The sequence below is a fragment of the Salmo salar genome, chromosome 07, assembly GCF_965601325.2.
Source record: "Salmo salar chromosome 07, fSalSal1, whole genome shotgun sequence".
Classification (NCBI taxonomy): Eukaryota; Metazoa; Chordata; class Actinopteri; order Salmoniformes; family Salmonidae; genus Salmo; species Salmo salar.
The window spans coordinates 17916735-17938739 of record NC_138297.1 but is presented as its reverse complement, the minus strand read 5'-3'; the positions used below and the strand labels follow the sequence as shown (position 1 = coordinate 17938739).

Genomic DNA, 22005 nt, shown 5'->3' with positions numbered 1-22005 from the left:
CTTGAGCTTTTTAAAGGCCCAGTGTAGTCAAAAACGTTATTTGCCTGTGTTTTATATATATTTCCACACTATGAGGCTGGATGATAATACCCTTTTAGTGTAAGAGCTGTTTGAAGACCTGAAATGTCAGCTTGTTTTTGGTGGGATGGCGTTTTAGCCTGCCTGGTGGCATCACCAGACGGTAAATTAGTTAATAGACCAATAAGAAAGAGGGTTCCAAACCGTTCTGCCAATAACAGCTAGTTTTCAGTTTTCCCCTCCCCATTTAGACTACTCCCAGATACAATCCAAGCAAAATTCTTGCTTGATAAATTGCTCTTTGCTAAGAAGCTATTTTTGTTTCTTTTTGATTGAAAACAATCACAGTAAGGTACTTAATTGTTACCCAGAAATGATTTCATATTGAGATAAAAACGGCTGTATTGACCATCTTCTCTCTCTGAGGTCATCCAAGTGCAGGGAATTGATTTTTACTTATTTTCTTTTTACAAACTTTTTTTTATTCCGCTTTCTTGGCTTGTTATAGAACCACAAGAAACGATAACCCTTCAGTTTGGTCTTTGAATAATCTCATTTACAAGTGATTTACAACATAAAATCTCATGCTTATATACTTTGAAAGAGGTATTATTCATACACAGAGAATGAGACTCTTGATTAGATCAAAATATTTTCAAAAAAATTGTCAGTCGAACAGAATAGCTGATTGTAGGCATTTTTTGTTAATCAAAAATATACCTATTTTATTAAGCAGTGCTTTTGATTATATTAAATCAAATAAATGTTATTTGTCTCATGCACCGAATACAACAGGTGTAGACCTTACCGTGAAATGCTTACTTGCCCTTAACCAATGCAGTTAAAGAAATAGAGTTAAGAAAATATTTACTAAATAAACTAAAGTAAAACAATCTAATCAAATCAAAAAGTGACACAAGAAAATTACATAACAATAACGAGGCTATGTACAGGGGGTACATGTTAGTCGAGGTAATTTGTAAAGTGACTATGCATAGATAATAAACAGCGAGTAGCAGCAGTGTACAAACAAAGGGGGGGGGTCAATGTATATAGTCCGGGTGGCTATTTGATTCATTGATCTGCAGTCTTATGGCTTGGCGGTAGAAGCTGTTAAGGAACCTTTTGGTTCTAGACTTGGTGCTCCGGCACCGCTTGCTGTGAGGTAACAGAGAGAACAGTCTATGACTTAGGTGACTGGAGTCTTTGACAATTCTTTGGGGCTTCTTCTGACACTGCCTAGTATATAGGTCCTGGATGGCAGGAAGCTTGGCCCCAGTGATGTACTGGGCCGTACGCACTACCCTCTGTAGCGCCTTACGGTCAGATGCCGAGCAGTTGCCATACCAGGCATTGATGCAACCGGTCAGGATGCTCTCAATGGTGCAGCTGTATAACTTTTGGAGGATCTGAGGACCCATGACAAATCTTTTCAGTCTCCTGATGGGGAAAAGGTGTTGTCGTGCCCTCTTCACAACTGTCTTGGTGTGTTTGGACCATGACAGTTCGTTGGTGATGTGGACACCAAGGAACTTGAAACTCTTGACCCGCTCCACTTCAGCCCCAACTCCTTTGTCTTCAGTCCCATCGATGTTAATGGGGGCCTGTTCGGCCCTCCTTTGTCTTGCTCACATTGAGGAAGAGGTTGTTGTCCTGGCACCACACTGCCAGGTCGCTGACCTCCTCCCTATAGGCTGTCTCATCATTGTCGGTGATCAGGCCTACCACTGTTGTGTCGTCAGCAAACTTAATGATGGTTTTGGAGTACAGGAGGGGACTAACCACGCACCCCTGAGGGGCCCCAGTGTTGAGGATCAGTGTGGCAGATGTGTTGTTGCCTACCCTTACCACCTGGGGGCGGCCCGTCAGGAAGTCCAGAATCCAGTTGCAGAGGGATTTGTTTAGTCCCAGGGTCCTTAGTTTAGTGATGAGCTTTGTGGGTACTTTGGTGTTGAACGCTGAGCTGTAGTCAATTTGCAGCATTCTCCCATAGGTTTTCCTTTTGTCCAGGTGGAAAAGGACAGTGTGGATTGAGATTGCGTCATCTGTGGATCTGTTGGGGTAGTACGCAAATTGGGTGGCTCTAGGGTTGACCAGCCTTTCAAAGCACTTAATGGCTGCCGACGTGAGTGCTACGGGGCGGTAATCATTTAGGCAGGTTACCTTCGCTTTCTTGGGCACGGGGACTATGATGGTCTGTTTGAAACATGTAGGTATTACAGACTCGGTCAGGGAGAGGTTGAAAATGTCAGTGAAGACACTTACCAGTTGATCCGCCATGCTTTGAGTACACGTCTTGGTAATCAATCTGGCCCCGTGGCCTTGTGAATGTTGACCTGTTTAAAGGTCTTGCTCACATCGGCTACGGAGAGCATGATTGCACAGTCATCTGGAACAACTGGTGCTCTCATGCATGCTTCAGTGTTGTTTGCCTCGATGCGAGCATAAAAGGCATTTAGCTCATAAAAGGCATTTAGCTCATTTAGCGAATCACTGCTACTTCCTGCTTTAGTTTTTGCTTGTAAGCAGGAATCAGAAGGATATAATTATGGTCAAATTTGCCAAATGGAGGGTGAGGGAGAGCTTTGTGTGAGTCTCTGTGTGTGGAGTAAAGCTGGTCTGTAGTTTTTTTTCCCTCTGGTTGCACATGTGACATGCTGGTAGAAATGAGGTAAAACCGATTTAAGTTTGCCTGCATTAAAGTACCCGACCACTAGAAGCGCTGCTGGATGAGCATTTTCTTGTTTGCTTATGGCCTTATACAGCTCATTGAGTGTGGTTAAAAATAAAATGAATGAAGAACAATTCAGACCATAAGAATTTCAAACATCTTAAACCAAATTGCTTTTCTTTCGTCGAAGGGAGTCTGTTTCACTCTCTGATGAAACAACTTCAAATGATGTTCATGTTTTTTCTGCCCCGTATACAGTATGTGACTTTATTGATCTTTTAAACCTAGAGCTCCCTCTGCTGGTGGTGCATTTAGATATTAATAATCCCATATTGCTTTATCAAGGTTAATTTCTGATGACCTTTGTAGAAATCAAAAAAGGGATAGTTCTGTTGATTCCTCTGACTTGTCTTTAGTGTAGTCTTCGGTCACTTTGAAAGATATTCCCTATGAGTGCCGTAAAGGTCCAGCCTTACAGTACAATCATTCCTCTGTTAGCTGCCCAGCACCGGTCCTCTTGGATAAAGCATTGTGTGAGTGCACATCTATCAACATCGTTGTGATACTCAACCTCAGCTAGGAAAACAAAGACCATTAAGCGCCCTTAGGTTCCAATAAGTCATTGTAACTCTATGCGAGCAATCCAAAGTGGCTCTCATGTTTTTACATAAAGACAATGCCCTAGTTATATTAGTTGAAAGACTGGCACAAAAAGAGAAAACATTGTGTGAAAGGACCTTTTCTATCTAGTATGAATTATTGAAGATGTTCTCTTTCCTTATTTTCTCACAGGGGAACCCGCTCTCCTACACAGCGGGCTCAGCAATGCCAGCCATACCAGGTAAGTCTGTTCCACTGGCTGTGTGCGTGTGTATGCACACCGATGCTATTATATGCCTTTAATATCCCTGTCCAAGCATGAATTTATTCAGACTTGTTTATTTTGCAGCATGTTTAGATAAGTAGTTCGTTCTTATTAATGAATCCCATGAATTATTAAATCGATGTACAGAACCTGTATAACTAGATATGCGTTGAGCTGCAAGCACAGAACCTATGGACTGAGGTTATCGAGACCACGCCCTCACCTGCCTCAGTGACCAATCACAGCTCTGAGAAGCTGAAGAGGATGAATGAGGAACCAGCAGCTCTCAGCTGAGCTATTAGGCTCCCGCGGCACAACCGGAGAGCCATGTAAAAAGACAAACACACTGAATCTGTATGAGTCAACGGTCTCTGCTTTGGGACGTGAGCTTACATCCCAAGAACTTGTTACCACCTGCAGACCTTTGCGTGATCTGAACTCGGCACGACAAGGCCACAATGGGGAAGACAAGGGGACTATCATTTTACGAAAACTGCTTCAAGTGCAAGAACGGGGAGGAGTGCTATTCGCCCACAAGGGTGACACCAGCATTGCCCGGGAACAGCGTTGTCCTATAGGTTGGTCAGATTCACCACAGTGGTGTATGTTTTGGACAGCCACTACCCTCTGGGCCTTGCTTGGAGAACGGTGTGGACTGTGAAGGGACACGTAAAGAAGAGAAGCCCATTGAAGTGCAACTGCTGGACCATAAATTACAAGATGGAGGCCTTCCATGTGTGGAGGTGAAAGGTCATTCAGTTCCGTTGAAGGTAAGAGAGCGCTCCCCTTCCGATTTCCTCCTCTCTTTATTGACTGAACTCCATGCTAACAGACAAAGCCTGCCTCTTCCTTCATGGATTCCCCCCTCCATTTATTCACTTCTTTCCCAGTTCTCCTTGACTAAGATATTTTATTTCCTGGACTATTTCTCCTCCCTTTGATAAGCTGTCGATGCCTCTCTATGTTTCTTCATGCTGCATTGATTTTGCGATTGAGCTGCCTAGACGGTTGGGAGAGATGCAGAGAATCTCAACCAGTTGCTGCAGGATGAAACAGAATGTTATAAGAAGCAATATCATTTTACATTACTGTGATGTAAACAAGAAAATTACAAACTAAATAGACCATTGTCATATTTGTCCAGCATGACCCCAGATTGTATAGCATTACGCTGACCGTTATTTAGACAATGTGGTTTTGTGAAGGTTTCCATTTGTACTGGAAATGACATCAGGGCCACTGTACTGTGCTGTGCTCATAACAGAGCCATCCCCATGAGTAATACAGCACTTATCCCAACCACACTAGGGAGCTCCAGACAATGTAATGCTAAAGTATATCCTGTCCTCTGACATGTTGCGGTCTTGTAAGATGTTGATTAATCAATCCCCTGCAATCGTCTTCCCCAATCGTTTCCTATCCTAGGATCAGACAGGTTACGTGATTTGGCACCAAGAGACACCGCTTCTTTGGCTGCATTAGTTCACAGCATGTACAGATGTAGGATCTTAATTTGGAAATGTAAATAGTATAGTGTAAAAGTTGTGTATTTGAGGTTTAAAAAGGCTTCTGAAGTTTGTAATTTCCACTTTGAATTTTCACACTTGAAAACTTACGAAAAATGTATCAACCCCTACAAAAATTCCATTAATTATAATGCATGTAATGAATCACATTTCCTGTCGCTGCAGGATTATTTTCCACCTGTAGCAAACTGGCTCAAATTAAGATCCTACATCTATAGTAGATGAAAAGTAAAACCTGATATTGGGATATTTTTCTGACAGGCTTTACTGCAGTGTAATAGGATTCTGGTGTATTGTTGCACATCTCAAACACACTTTATTTTCCTCTTGCCACCAGACAAGAAGCTGAAAAGTATGGAGGAGAGGAGCAAAGTTGAGTATGATACCATGGATAGCCGGGCGTTGGAGAAGAGTTCAGAGGTGGGAGGTTTATGAATGGGATTCCTCACTCCTCTTACGATCATCACACTCAAATGCTTCAATTGTTTTTATTACTATGGTCCAAACTTAAAAGGAAACACCCGTGAGGCCAAATGTCTATGGAAAAAAGGGAAATACTTTATTTTTTGAGAAAGTAACAGCAAAGATTACAAGATATTGCATAGTTACTTAGAACACTTTGGGTTGTTATAGATTTTTCATAATTTATCCAGACATTTGCAGTTTGCCATTTCTTTGTGACCCTAGTATTTAACATGAGTGGAACAAACATTGATGAACGTCAACAATGCTTATGTGATGTGTCAGTACTGCTCTTATACACAATGGTGGTCTTAAGTGACAGTCCTTCTCATCTTAAAGATGCACTCTGGGATCTTAAGCACAAGAGATGTGTAACATATCGCACAAATTGCAAAATTCGTGTGATAAACGAATTGCTACATTTGTAACATATCACACAAAATGGATTATGTAGTACACAGTTGGGTGATGTGGTACACAAAAAAACAGGGCCCCATTTTGGCTCGTGAGAGCCACTTTCAAATTTACTGGCTGAAATTATACAAAAGTTTGAGAGTGCAGCTTTAAGAACAGTTCATTAAAATAAAGTGACAGTTATTTTTGGGAGGATTATGTGGGTGTGCCAAGCAAGTCAGTGTAACACACTGTTTGGCAGTTATGGAGCAGAACAGATAGAACACATTGTGTAAGAGCTTTACTACCTAAGTCAGGATCTCTTACGCTTCAGTCTGACAGGAAGCACTGAGGCTGCACTTTTCCATCATGTTTTCACACCAAAGACTGTAGCAAAACCCCCTGAACAATGGACTCAGAAGAAAAGGCATGAATAAGCCTCAATAAGAACAAGAGACACTTCAAGCTACATGCTCCTTTCAGCTTAAGTAGACAAGCCTGTGAGATTTCAGCACACTCCAATTAGTCAATTCTAAATCTAACTTGAGTGACTCCCGTGAACTGTTGAGTAGAGATTATCTTTAAGTCTGGGTTTTAGTCTGTTGTTGAAATATATATTTTTATTCAAGTTGGACTGAATTCTTTGTAATTAACTACAGCCTCAGGCTTGACTTAGTTTGACGTAAGCCACCCCTTCTAAACAAGCATGTTACTTATTGTGTACTGTGTCTTTCAGCCAGAGAAGAATAGCAAGTATGAGCTGGTGGGCAGTTGTGGACAACAACAGTTCCTTCATGAGACTGAAGGTGAGTGCATTTAATATTCCAGTGTTCTGTCCCACAATAGCCGAAAATGAGCGTGGAGAGAGCAAGATAATGAGGTTTGTCATTTATGTTCGTTTTTTTTGTCTGAATACTGAGCCAGTCAAAACATTGCACACACCATATATAGATTTTTCTATTGTGTTATTGACTGTACTTTTGTTTTATCCCACGTGTAACTCTGTGTTGTTGTTTGTGTTGCACTGCTTCGCTTTATCTTGGCCAGGTCGCAGTTGTAAATGACAACTTGTTCTCAACTGGCCTACCTGGTTAAATAAAGGTGAAATTAAAAATAAATAAAACATCTACAAAGGTTGCCCTTAATGTGCCTCTGACTGATGAGCAGTTTATTTTTTGTTTATCTTCCTCAACAGAAAATTTGGGGTTTCACTTCTAGGCCATCAACTTCTCAGGTCAACTGAGGTAACTTCTTGATTCTCAGTTGTCAATCGGAGGCAAGTTCTTAGCTGAACTTCACCTTTCAATTTCTCGCCTAAGTTCCTGTGCTCTCTCTCCATTAAAGTGGATCATTTTGATGAGTTATCACCTGCTGCTCAGAGTGTGTGGAATGACATATTGACCGTCTGGAATGGCAGACAGACAGACAAACAGCATCCTGGTGGATTGAGACAAGCACCAGATGTAGGGGTCAGAGTGGGTGAAGAAGAGGTACAGACAGGTCTGTGACACCTGGAGTGCTCTGTGAGATTGAGCAAAGGTAATAGACTAGCGCCTGACAGGGAACACTTCATTTGACGAGGTGTACACTTTAGAACACCTAGCGTGGCTTAACCTAGGTAGTGTATTTAGAGAGTTGGGCTTATGCGGTTTCTGCATTATGATGCATTTACATCACACTTCAACATTCTATAGCAGCCTTGTTATCTCCCCATTAACATTACATAGGGAACAATGCTACAGAACTAAATGTCTCGATTTAGAACAGTATTCAAAATTCTAAAAGTTGGCCTAATTCTCTAAATATACTGCTCAAAAAAATAAAGGGAACACTAAAATAACACATCCTAGATCTGAATGAATGAAATAATCTTGTTAAATACTTTTTTCTTTACATAGTTGAATGTGCTGACAACAAAATCACACATAAATAATCAATGGAAATCAAATTTATCAACCCATGGAGGTCTGGATTTGGAGTCAAACTCAAAATTAAAGTGGAAAACCACACTACAGGCTGATCCAACTTTGATGTAATGTCCTTAAAACAAGTCAAAATGAGGCTCAGTAGTGTGTGTGGCCTCCACGTGCCTGTATGACCTCCCTACAGCGCCTGGACATGCTCCTGATGAGGTGGCAGATGGTCTCCTGAGGGATCTCCTCCCAGACCTGGACTAAAGCATCCGCCAACTCCTGGACAGTCTGTGGTGCAACGTGGCGTTGGTGGATGGAGCGAGACATGATGTCCCAGATGTGCTCAATTGGATTCAGGTCTGGGGAACGGGCGGGCCAGTCCATAGCATCAATGCCTTCCTCTTGCAGGAACTGCTGACACACTCCAGCCACATGAGGTCTAGCATTGTCTTGCATTAGGAGGAACCCGGGGCCAACCGCACCAGCATATGGTCTCACAAGGGGTCAGAGAATCTCATCTCGGTACCTAATGGCAGTCAGGCTACCTCTGGTGAGCACATGGAGGGCTGTGTGGCCCCCCCAAAGAAATGCCACCCCACACCATGACTGACCCACCGCCAAACCGGTCATGCTGGAGGATGTTGCAGGCAGCAGAACGTTCTCCACGGCGTCTCCAGACTCTGTCACGTCTGTCACGTGCTCAATGTGAACCTGCTTTCATCTGTGAAGAGCACAGGGCGCCAGTGGCGAATTTGCCAATCTTGGTGTTCTCTGGCAAATGCCAAACGTCCTGCACGGTGTTGGGCTATAAGCACAACCCCCACCTGTGGACGTCGGGCCCTCATACCACCCTCATGGAGTCTGTTTCTGACCGTTTGAGCAGACACATGCACATTTGTGACCTGCTGGATGTCATTTTGCAGGGCTCTGGCAGTGCTCCTCCTGCTCCTCCTTGCACAAAGGCAGAGGTAGCGGTCCTGCTGCTGGGTTGTTGCCCTCCTACGGCCTCCTCCACGTCTCCTGATGTACTGGCCTGTCTCCTGGTAGCGCCTCCATGCTCTGGACACTACGCTGACAGACACAGCAAACCTTCTTGCCACAGCTCGCATTGATGTGCCATCCTGGCACTACCTGAGCCACTTGTGTGGGTTGTAGACTCCGTCTCATGCTACCACTAGAGTGAAAGCACCGCCAGCATTCAAAAGTGACCAAAACATCAGCCAGGAAGCATAGGAACTGAGAAGTGGTCTGTGGTCCCCACCTGCAGAACCACTCCTTTATTGGGGGTGTCTTGCTAATTGCCTATAATTTCCACCTGTTGTCTATTCCATTTGCACAACAGCATGTGAACTTTATTGTCAATCAGTGTTGCTTCCTAAGTGGACAGTTTGATTTCACAGAAGTGTGATTGACTTGGAGTTACATTGTGTTGTTTAAGTGTTCCCTTTATTTTTTTGAGCAGTGTATATAGCTCTGGCCTTAACTAACGTCTGATAAATAGTATTACAGAACAGTAGTGCCTGTGTCAAACTAGCTTTTTGCGCTGTCAACTCAATTGAAGTATTGTACAGTACAGTGAGTAAAAATGTGTTTTGTCCTGTTGTTTCACATGCTGTACACTGTCTCTGCTTCCATGTCTATTATCATCTCTGTGTGTTCGAAAATGACTGAGCGCCTTTGTATTTATGTAACTCATGTTGCATAAGGAGCACACATTTTTGTGTTACAGCTGTGAGAAGAACACTCAATCTAATGTTGTACTGTCGGCATACAGCGTTTCCGCAAAGGATGTCCAGGCAGTGAAGTGCACATGACAGAGTGTTGGCCATGATGTGAGGTGAAGGGACAGTCATCAGGGTCACTTAGGCCGCCAACTCCCACGTCCCCTCAGTCCTTTACACACCTGTTCTGGAACTCTCCTCACCGCTGTCACACAGTGGCACCACACCCATCACTCATTCCACCACCATTTGCCTCCCACACTTGGCTTCAGTTCCCATGTCACCTTGCCACCCTCCTCCTGTTGAAGCCATAACATTAGTTAGTAGTTATTGCCCCTCAGGCTTGCTGGAACTCTCTAGGACAGGTCTTCGGTCATGAGTACTGGGGACACTGTTTACCTTACAAAAGCATCAGCTCTCTAGCGACTGTACTTTTTTAAATGTCCGACAACCTGTGCCAAAAAATTCCCTGAACATCTCAAAACTGGCTACTTTCAGCTCCTTATTAAAAATAAACTTACTTCTAAAATTTCATAGAACTTCGGTGGCAAAATAACCTCTCACCTGGGCTTGATAAAACAAATTCCTACCCACCAGAGTACAACAAAAAGCTAGAGTATCAGCATCGAGCCCCTGCTTAGACAATTGGCACAGACCATTGGCACTCTGTTCTACAAGCCGAAGCAGCCGACCTTCCAAAGAGAATCCACAGAGCGGTGCTGCTCCACAAAGAGCTGTCTGCCAAAATGGCTGCACCCCTGCTGGGCTTACTCTGTGTGAACGGAGGCTAAAAGATCCCGGCTTCTGAAGCTGTGTGCATGCCCATTGTTGCAATGGGCTGCCATTACGGCCTGCTGTGATTGCAAGGGATGGTTAATGTCTGATCAATTAGGCATCAGTACTCCCAGACGATACCAAAGGAAAGACCCGCAGAGAGACTGCCAGTCTCGAATGGCTTCTCAATTACTTTGGAGAAATATTGCCCTGACACTGTTGGTGCTCAGCTGGTTAGGGTGCCAATGCCGCCATTTTGAAGGTTTGAAATGGAATGAAGGAATGGAATCACTGTAGAAGTAGGTAGCCTTTTCCAAGCCAGAGCAGCCCATAGGGCAGGAGCCTATCTCCTGCTTCTCTAGCGTGAGGCAGCTTGATGTACAGAACGCTAGTCCACTAACGTTGCGTTTTATGTACTGTATCAGTATGTATGAGGGATACTGTAGTTTGACTCTCTTGAGAGAAGCTAAATGAAACAGAGGCTTGTGTCAAACACTGTGTGTACTAATAGGGAGAACGTTTTATCCTATAGTTGTATTTGTGAAACATTTGTACACTATCTGGTGCTTTTAGATCCTAAATCAAGCTAGCTGACTTTACAGGAAAAAGTGACATAAATCCTCCCATGGTCTGTTTAGAACTATCTGTGTAAAGTGGTATCGGTTTTGCTATCCCACTGTTTTCACAGTAAGATGACCACCATAACCGTTTTATACAGAAAGAGCCTTAAATGCAGTGTTTGTTCTTCCAGAAAATGGCCCCTGGCTATAGGGAGTAGATGCACTGACCTAGAAAGATGAATGTGATTTAACAATGTTTACTCAAGAACGGCTGCTTCCAGTGTTTTTTATCGTGCCGTTGATGATAGCAGATACACAGGTTACAATAGCAGATGTAGTAACATCTTACTGCAGTTTAAGTATTTTACTGAACCATTTAAAGGATTACGTGAGCAGTAATGATTTACATCGCTATCCAAAAGGTTAACACCAAATTCTGTAATAGCCCTTGAATCAGATCCTTCACAAATCCCTATTTGTAGGTTGTAGTTGTATACGTTATTTAATTCAAGGCCGGGAAAGCTGTAATGGATCAGCTTATGAAAAGCGATGGTAGTTACTGTAGCTGATAAAAAGCGACTACTCTGAAATGTACATATTTTAGCTATGGTCTATACCATTGTACGAATAAGACATTGAGGTCAATGGCAGTCAACCAACCAGTAATGTATTCCTCTCTTTACCCTGAATGGCTTTCAGCTTTATGACAGGCAAAGCTCTTTGGGGACTTCCTTCTCTTGTCTCTCTACACTATCTGAGAGCAGGTGCAAAGAATGTGGGTGGAACACATTGACTTGCTGTATTTGTCTAATTTCTGTGTTTGACAGGAAAGACTGTTAAAACTGATACAATACACACCTTTTGGTTGTTTTAAGATGTATTTTTCCAACTACTTCAACCGTTCAGCAATAAATAATAACTTTGGTCCTGGGTATGTACAGATACCATATCTTAATTTGAGCCAGTTTGCTACAGCAGAAAAATAATCCTGAAGCAACAGTACATGTGAATTTTAATGTGGATTATAATTAATGGAATTTTTTTTTGTAGGGCTTGATACATTTTTCGTTATTGAAAATCAATTCTGAAATATTTAAGTGGAAATTACAAACTTCACAAACCTTTTTAACCTTGAATACACGACAAGTTCGCATTTCCTGCTGTGCAGGAAAATTCCTGCAACAACAGGATGATCAAATTAAGATATGGCATCTGTACAGTAGGTTCGGTTGCACACATTTGCTAATACCTTTTGTAGGTCCTATCAAGGACTAGATTTTTCTATGAGACCATTGCTTTGCCCTGATGGAGACACCAACAGAAACTCACAGCAGCATGTTAAGTGCCACAAAATGGCCACCAGTGGGTCACTAATATTGAGAATATGGTATAGTGTAGAGAAGTTCATTCTGAAAATAACACTCACGTGTGGTTCAGATTCACATTTTTTTTAGGTATGCATCACCTGTGCCTGCTGATAAGTCAGCCTCATTAGGCCCCCAGAAAGATCTGTGAATAACACCCTGGTATTTCTCTATTGGCAGGGGCCAAGTTTGTGTTTCCGCCAGACATGATGGCTCCAGAAAGACCCCGCGCTGATGGTGTGACATACGTCAATATTCCTATCAGCCCCATATCTAAGAAACAGCTGAACTACATGGAGCTGGAGCATCAGGAGCATGCTGGGGTCAGGGGGACTGGCCAACACCTTCCAGGACAGAGTAAGAGCCCATTTTCTCAATAACAACCTGTCTTTTGTGGGTCTCTGGTGGTCCGCACTTCTGTGATTTCAATGTCTTCTGTCTTGCTATGAATTTTTCTATAGCCAATTGAAATGATGTGCATCTTGAAGTGCACTATTGTACATGGCTAATTGGTGAGGACAGGCTCATAGTAGTGGCTGGAACGGATTAAATGGAATGGTCTCTCCATTCCAACCTTTATTATGAACTAACCTCCTCTCAGCAGCCTCCTGTGACATGTAAGTACACTGTATATTGAAGGTGATATTGTGATCAAAGACAATATCAAGTGGCATACAGTATATTTATTGTGTGAGCATTTGTATTTCAGATTTCTTGGTTGCACGCAAAAAGAAACAGGATAGTAGTGCTGAGGGATGAACCAAAATGTCAATTTTTTTTCGGTTATTAAGCAACTGACCGACATCAAGAACTATGTGGGACGCTGGGCTGAAGGGAGTTGTAGTTTTCATAAGCAAATATTCAACCTAGTTCAGTGCAGAAATGTAGTAATTAACTACAATGACCATAATGCATTGTGCCAGCTCGGACAGAGACTTTTTCACCTGCTAAATTAGGTTAGATACACATAGACCACATGAGAGTGAGGAATATAATACAACTACGAGAAGGACGGAGACAGTTTGTGAAAGTACGCCTTATCTACTTTGAAGAACTAGTTCAATAATTTTGTCAGACAGCTCTGCAGAATACTTGGGCAGGCTAGTCTAGATAAATAGGATGACTAAAGACAGAACAGGAAGGAGCACAGAGATAACGTAGGTTGTCTGTCTGGCTGGCTGCTACTGCCTGAGCAGAGACAAGAGGATGACTTTAAGGAATGAAAAACAATAAAGTCAGTAAATAGAAACAAATTCATATACACAACTGAAACATTGTATTATTTCATAGTAATTTCCTGTTTTTCTATTAATGTCTACCCAATGTGGACCTGACAGAGGCAATGGAATATTTTCAATCTTTTGGAAATTTAATGTTCACTATTTTTAGCTTTGGGATTTTCATTGAAAAGCTCTAAAATAATTTTAATGTCTTATTTCATCATGTATTTAGTGTTTGAAAAATCATCGAAACCAAAATCGAAAACTGTGATTTTTTAAAATGTATTATAATAAACCGCACCGACCTCAAAAAGCGCTAATCGCTCAGAACTACAGAATGGTGACGAGGGACAGGGTATCTTGCGACCACTGGTGTATCGATTCCAATAAGACTTGAGAGACTCTTGGAAAATGATAATCCCCTAATTCTATTTCTCCTTTAGTTGGAGATTGCTCCCGGTCTTGCCGAGTGACAACTGAGCCACCGTCATCAGCGTGGTGTAATCGGCAGAAAAGTCAACCATTAACGTCATTACTCTCCGGGAATATGAGGGACAGTCTTGCTCAACGTGAGAAAGGTTCATTTCCAATGTCAGCGAGAAGATTTCCGTCCTGGTGTGTGCCATCATCTATATATCACTTGGAGGAGCAGCGTTCCAGTTTAGCCGCGACAGAAGGTCATAGGGCGTTCGGAATACCGTGGTGAAGGCACTCGCTCTAATGTGGTCATCTTCCCAGAGTGTGTTGACGTGTGTGTGTGTGTGTGTGTGTGTGTGCGTGCGAGCATGTTTGTAAGGATTTGTCCACTTTATGAGATCGCCTGGAGAATGCATAACTGAAGCAATCTTCAAGTCAATCTCATTGCTTCCTCTGTAGCTCAAGGACAGGAATATATTGCTGTTCTCTCATTTGAATGGTAACTGTACACAAGAGTGATCACTCAGTGTTTTTAAATAAACCTCTCTACCGTGTTCATTCTATTTTTATGCATGACGTCCTGAACGGAGGGTCAACAATATTACTGATCTCATGGACTGTCTGGTGTTTCTTCATTCTACAGGGAAAAGTTCCTCTAAATATGCCCAGATCGACATCACTGCTACAGATGCCGCCCACAAAACGGGTACCCAGCATGCCTTGGGGAGAGAGGAGGGTCTTCACACCCTGGAGCAGAGGAGGAGGATAGTGCCACAGTGACATCCCACCTCCAATCTTGACCTCCACAGGCCATCTGACAGGCCTAGACCAGACTGTTGTATAGAATTCACCAGAAACATGGATTTCCTGGGGCGCCTCAAGTTGCCGTGATGTCAAACTCCTCGGAGATCTGCCAGATTTGATTTCTTTCACATCAATTGTTGACAGCTTCCATTGAATTCTGTCCCAATTACTGGGCTCTTCCGGGGAAGGCTAACCCCAAGAATCAGCCTTCTGCCCTCAGTGTGAATTATACCGACAGTAGGCCTACAGCACTGACGCGCCACAATCATCATGAAAGCAACATGAAATCAAACTCAAAGGAAAAAACTAAAGTTGCTGCTTGGATGGAAGGGAACATTTCAATCAAGGCTCTCTTTAGCCGTGTTCACATTGGCAGTTTAAAGTGACTCGAATCCTATTTATTTGCATTTCTGATTTGCATCTGTTCATTTTTCCTGCAGACTGACCAGCCCAAAAGCACATGTAATCGGATATTTCAAGCTACATTTCAAACCACATTCGTAGGTGGTTTGAATAGATACAAATCTGATTCCTGGCCATGTAAATTGTGGCTGAACGGTCAAATCTGAATTATTTTAGACTGTTATTCGGCATATCTTGTTGCTTGTTAGCTGCTCTGTTGACAGTTTGACGTGAACATGTGGTAGCTAACTAGCTTGTTAATTGTTTACCAACAAATGAGTGAATGTGCTAGAAAGCTAAACAGCTACCTAGCTAACTAGTTGATTGCTGTGGCTAGCTAACTAGTTGACTGCTGTGGCTAGCCAAAAAGGACTTTATCATTTTATCCTTCGCGGCTTTAAAAGTGTTCTTACACTATGATTTTGAACATTCAAAGCAACTGGGAAATGTCCATGGCAGGCATTGTTGCCACCTTACCTTGCTACCTAACTTCTGAGGGATAGGATGCACAAGCACTACCACCAATCAGCCTACAACACCGCACACACATCCGTCATTACTACTAGCATAGCTTTGTCAGCAAATGGTGTCAGAACACACCGATCCGATTTTGTCACTTGTAACTTGCTGTTTGGACATTCAATAGTCCAGAATGGATTTGAAAAACACAACTGATTTGAGCATTAAGGCCTGCAGTGTGAACAAGGCTTTTGTATATTCAGAAATCTCATTAGAAGGCATTATGTCACTGTCACAGCCCGGGCAGACTTGGGTGGAGTGGGGGGCTGAAAGTGCCAGGCTTAGGGGGAGTCATTACCCGGACGAGCAGTGGGTTTTTCACAGTCTTACCAGTGCCACCCCTAATCTGATGCAATATGATTAGGATCTCATTTGGGGAAGATGAGGGAGATGAAAAAATGAAGAGCGTCTACCTCCATAACTCCTCTCTGATTATCATTGTATTAATTCTACAGCGGTTAGTTGTACGAAAGACTTGATTGAGGCTTTTTGATAGAGGCTAATTCAGCACAGGGCCGGGTAGATAATGGATAATCAGTCTCTATTTGTCCTGTACATTACATGCAGTCTTACTCATTCAGAACGCTCACCACGCTTTTTAGAAACTTTGTGAAGCTAATGCAACAAAGTGGGCATAGAAGCTGCGGCGGTCTTTGTATACCGATGAGAACAACACAACTAAATCCTCATTAATGGCTTCTGATGACTCAGCCCAGGCTTGTTATTGTTCTGCGTTGTCTAAATGAACTTTGGTTGGCTTGAGTGCGGCTAATTGCCCACTGTTGACCACATATGTAGAGTTCATTTCTAGGTGCTCTCCATTTGTTTTTCAGCTTTCACGGTTCACGTGGCTTCGCTGAGGGACAGACAGAGCTTTAGCAACACACACCCTATAAATAATTCAGTACATGTCGAAAGAAAATTCATAGGATTTTTTTCAGCTTTGCAGAAATGAAAAATGTAAAACAATATCCCGGAAATGTTTTTCAGAAGAGCCTTTGGCCCCCATTATGCACACATACATTTTTGAAATAGATAATTTAAGACAGGAGTTCCTTTGTACATTTTACCTTAGAGGAATTTAAATTGCTTCTTGTCTGTATTCCCTATTGTTTGTTGAAAGTTTCACCGACAGGAAAAGATTCTACCGTAGTAGTTACTACATCATTCTGTAATAAACTGTAGAATACTGGAGAATACTATATTTATTGCACACTGTAGTATCCCTCGATCGTGTAGTGCTTCCAATGTAATTGTAAGCACAAGTATACTACTAAATTATATAGTAAGTATACTATACTACACACTGTAGTATCCCTTGATCATGTGTAGTACTTACTATATAATTTAGCAGTATACTGGGAAATACAATGCCACATCCTGTAGCATCCCTCGATCATGTGTAGTACTTACTATAGAATTTGGTAATATACTGTAGAATTCTATCGTAAATACTACAAAATTATCCTTAAAAAACACTTTAGTAAATACAACAGTAATATACGCCTAAACACTACAGTGTCCTCAAAAATACTACTGTTTTTAAACAATAGTCATACTCCAGTATTTCATTTTAATGTACTCCACCCATTCCCATCCCCCATATCCTAATTTGTGCCACCCAGGAGTGAGAAACCTACATGCCAAGTATACACTGGCAATTTTAGAATGTAAATCCTGGTGGGGGCAAACTCCCCCAAAAATGTTTGGTTGCATGCCAGCAAAAACTGAAAAACGGAATAATGAAACAATACAATACGGTGCCCACAAACTGTTAGGGCCTAGATAAAGTTGTCCCAACAGCCCCAACAGCAGAGCTTTCTTTTCAGCACCAAAGAGGGAATCCTTAACACTGCTACACCTGGCTATCAGCGGAGCCTTCTCTGGCAGCGAAACAGTTCATTCAGCCTCATTTACTACCTTTTAAAAAACATAGCTGATATGGCTGACTTGCTTAAACAAATGTGGTTTCTACTGACAATTGAGATGTACAAACCATGGCATAAGGGGACGATGAGTGGAGAGGCAATCCGTAATTTCGATTAGGACATTAATGAGCGAGTTAGGATGGATGTAGTCAATAAAACTATTTGCTCAGCACTTTTGAAATGTACAGCAACATAATTCAGAACATAGGCGGTTTTTACAGTATTCACCCTGTACACCAAGTCAGAACCGTAGGATAGATAAAGGGGGCATATAAGCAGATAATGAACGCTCTTACAATATTCGATGATGACATTTCTCTAAAACAGGCTATAGGCTACATGTGCACCACCAACAGCTTACTACACAACATACACGTAGTAATGCTTTCTTAGCTACAGTATACATATCTCCCTGGCATATTACATCATTTATGCAGCAGCATACAATACATTTTTGGACTCACTTGAACAGGAAGGTGGTGCGGCGGTCTTTTGTGGGCAAATTTTGACATCAAACTTTGTCATCAAAGTCTGGCATTCTCTGAATTTATGGTGCACACACCAACTCCACTGAATAGCAGACTAGTAATTGCTTTGCAACTCTTGAAGTTAACCACCGATTCCTCCACTCATTGAGTAATGTTTATGTCCAATGGCCGATGAACACCGATACGTTTCATCTGTCATTTCTCTTCATATGAGAAGGACTGCAAGCTTGCTATATAAGATTTTGAAAGTACAATGTTGACATGATCAGTCCAACCAAAGCTACGGTAGATATATCGTGATTAGACATTATTTTATCTGTGGCCAGGTGCTTGAATTTCCGAGCTCTCTGCGTAGATTTTGGGGGGAATCATGTAATAACAAAAAAAACGTGTTTAACAAATCAAAATATATTTCATATTTGAGATTCTTCAAAGTAGCCACCCTTTGCCTTTGACAGCTTTGCACTTTCTTGGCATTCTCTCAACAAGCTTCATGAGGTAGTCACCTGGAATGCATTTAAATTAACAGGTGTGCCTTGTTAAAAGTACATTTGTGGATTATTTTTCCTTCTTAATGCGATTGAGCCAATCAGTTGTGTTGTGACAAAGTAGGAGTGGTATACAGAAGATAGCCCTATTTGTTAAAATACCAAGTCCATATCATGGCAAGAACAGCTCAAATAAACAAAGAGAAACGACAGTCCAACATTACTTTAAGACATGAAGGTCAGTCAATCTGGAACATTTCAAGAACTTTTCAAGTTTCATCAAATGCAGTCGCAAAATCTATCAAGCGCTATAATGAAACTGGCTCTCATGAGGAACGCCACAGCAAAGGAAGACCCAGAGTTACTTCTGCTGCAGAGGATAAGTTCATTAGAGTTACCAGCCCAAATAAATGCTACACGGGTTGAAGTAACATGCACATCTCAACATCAACTGTTCAGAAGAGACTGTGTGAATCTGGCCTCCATGGTCGAATTTCTGCAAAGAAACCACTACTAAAGGACACCAATAAGAAGAAGATACTTGCTTGGGCCAAGAAACACAAGTAATGGACATTAGACTGGTGGAAATCTGTCCTTGTCGGATGAGTCCAAATTTTTGATTTTTGCTTTCAACCGCTGTGTCTTTGTGAGACTCAGAGTAGGTGAGCGGATGATCTCTGCATGTGTGGTTGCCACCGTGAAGCATGGAGGAGGTGTGATGGTGTTTTGCTGGTGACACTGTCTGTGATTTATTTCAAATTCAAGGCACACTTAACCAGCATGGCTACCACAGCATTCTTTAGCGATATGCCATTCCATCTGGTTTGCGATTAGTGGGACTATCATTTGTTTTTCAACAGGACAATGACCCAACACACCTCCAGGCTGTGTAAGGGCTATTTGACCAAGAAGTAGAGTGATGGAGTGCTGCATCAGATGACCTGGCCTCCACAATCATTCGACCTCAACCCAATTGAGATGGTTTGGGATGAGTTGGACTGCAGAGTGAAGGAAAAGCAGCCAACAAGTGCTCAGCATATGTGGGAACTCCTTCAAGACTGTTGAAAAGGCATTCCTGGTGAAGCTTGATGAGAGAATGCCAAGCATGTGCAAAGCTGTCATCAAGGCAAAGGGTGGTACTTTAAAGAATCTAAAATACTGGTTACTACATGATTCCATATGTGTTATTTCATAGTTTTGATGTCTTTACTATTATTCTACAATGCAGAAAATAGTAAAAGTAAAGAAAAGCCCTTGAATGAGTAGGTGTGTGCAAACTTTTGACTGGTACTGTATATTTCTCCAGTATCTGCAAATACATTTCCCTGTTTTAATTCTAGTCATCTTGGTTTTCTCAAACATTATACATTTGAAGATGTGTACAGATCAATGTAAAGAGTTTTAAAAACAATGTCTGTATTTTTTTGAAAGCCTTATTTTCATTAAATTGTATTTATAACAAATAACATTGTTTGATGTGTGACTGGTTCACTCATGGGACTAATTGTATCCTCATGTGGCTCATTGAACATAAACCCAATGGTTACACTGTAATAAAACACCTACAACCAAATGGTTGTTTGTTTTGGTTGGAGTGAAAGATCATTATTCTGCTTGTTGTAGGGACCAAATGTTGGAGAAACAGGAGGCAGCATGGTCAGGTGCAAAACAGTGTCCAGTTTATTTACAGTGAAAAGGTTATTTACAGACTCAATCTAATCGATATTTACAAGGACGATAAAAATATTTACAAAATAGAGAAATTCTCAGTCACTGCTAAAACACTGGTTCGAATTAAATCGAAAGCTAAGCTTCAAAATCAGGCCTACCCTGCCAAAACAACTATAGCAGGTTGGTGTATACCGGGCTAGTGACTAGCTGGTGGGATGAAATGTCTTTCATAATTAGCTGTGATTAGCCGTTGATAACAGGCTGCTATTTAGTTGTAAGCAGCAGATTTTCGACCAACCGTTACTTGGCGATACTTTTCAACTCCCATGGCTAGTTGCAGGGGGAACGTTTGAGTTGAGAATTTTTATTTATTAAAATAAATCTCCTTTTTCTCCATGATGTTATCCAACCAGAGGAGGCTGGTTGGAGGAGCTATAGGAGGACAGGCTCATTGTAAAGACTGGAATGGCGCAAAGGGAACGGTATCAAACATATGGAAACCACATGTTTGACTCCATTCCATGAATTCCATTCCAATGACCCCGTCCTCCTAAAGCTCCTCCCACCAGCTTCTTCTGAATCCAAAAATGTATATGCTGCCATCATGTCTATTTCTGATCCTCTTAATCATCAAGCCTGGGGTGTATTCATTCCGGCGATTCCATTGCAAACGTTTCTTAAATGGACGCAAACGGAACAAAACGGGACCTACTGTACCTGAATCTGTCCAATACAAACTCTAGTTTTGCACTGTTTGCTTCCGTTTGGTTCTTAAACAGTAAACGGCTTCTGTAATGAATACACCCCAAGTGAGTGTCATTCAAAGTGACACTTGATTTCTGAATCTCGGTCATGCCATGCAGCACTTTGGAGTGACACCCACCTGTCTCAATCAGTAAGAGAGTATCAGAAATAGACAAGATGGTGACGTATACACTGTTGGATTACTTCATGGAGCAAAAGATTATCTAATTCAATAACGGATCATTTTCCCAATCAAATTGTCCTCCTGCAACTAGTCATGGGAGTTTAGAAGACACTGGTGACTTCCAAGTCGAGAATAAAGAAAGCTTCGCCATGTAAAGGATGGTCGAAAATCTGACGCGTACAACCAAATAGCAGCCTATTATCAACGGATATCACAGCTAATGATGAATGATGTTTGATCTCATCAGCCAGCTAGTGACAGCCTCCTCACAGCTCACATACCTGAGCTAGAATAGAAATGAAGCACCGCACACTTGAGAAACAGACAGCTTTATACAAATGGCCCCTCCCCATGGACCATACCATTAACCATGGATAGGTTTACACTTAACCAAAACTGGCATCAACTCAATGGTCGTGTTCCCCCGCTCAGACGTTCCATGCATCACCCAATGGTTGCATGCTACATCCTCAACTGTGTCATCGACTAATAGATTGCTATAACATATGATGTGGTTAGCTGATACGTTAAATATTTATCCAGGCGTTGTAAGATCTGGCAGTCGTTAGCAACGCCTGGGCAGAGGAACGCACCCAATGGCTGTGTTTACACAGGCAACGCAATTCTGATGTTTTACATCTAACTAATCTTTTGACCAATCAGATCAGATCCTTTTCCCATAATTGAGCAAAAGATCAGAATTGGGTTGCCGGGTAAATGCAGCCAGTGACAGGTGCTTTGTTCCTCTGCCCAAGCGTTGCTGACGCATGCCAGATCTTACAACACCTGGATAGGTATTTTAAGGATCAGCTAGCTAACCTCATGTTATAGCAATCTGGTGGCTGATGGTACAGTTGATGATGTGTCACGCAA

General features: G+C 42.0%; 1 protein-coding gene across 2 annotated transcripts in view; it reads left to right on the top strand.

Moving 5' to 3' along the window:
• LOC106608658 (protein Dok-7) overlaps positions 1-20106 on the top strand; it is a 44383-nt gene extending 24277 nt beyond the window's left edge. Inside the window, exons 8-12 of one of the 2 annotated variants that reach the window (XM_014206749.3) lie at positions 3482-3530; positions 5418-5500; positions 6672-6741; positions 12448-12624; positions 14548-20106. In XM_014206749.3, coding sequence (XP_014062224.1) covers positions 3482-3530; positions 5418-5500; positions 6672-6741; positions 12448-12624; positions 14548-14684 — 516 coding nt within the window. In that variant the 3' untranslated portion in view covers positions 14685-20106. The other variant, XM_045721588.2, reaches the window with a different exon arrangement.
• Positions 20107-22005: the final 1899 nt, after the last annotated feature.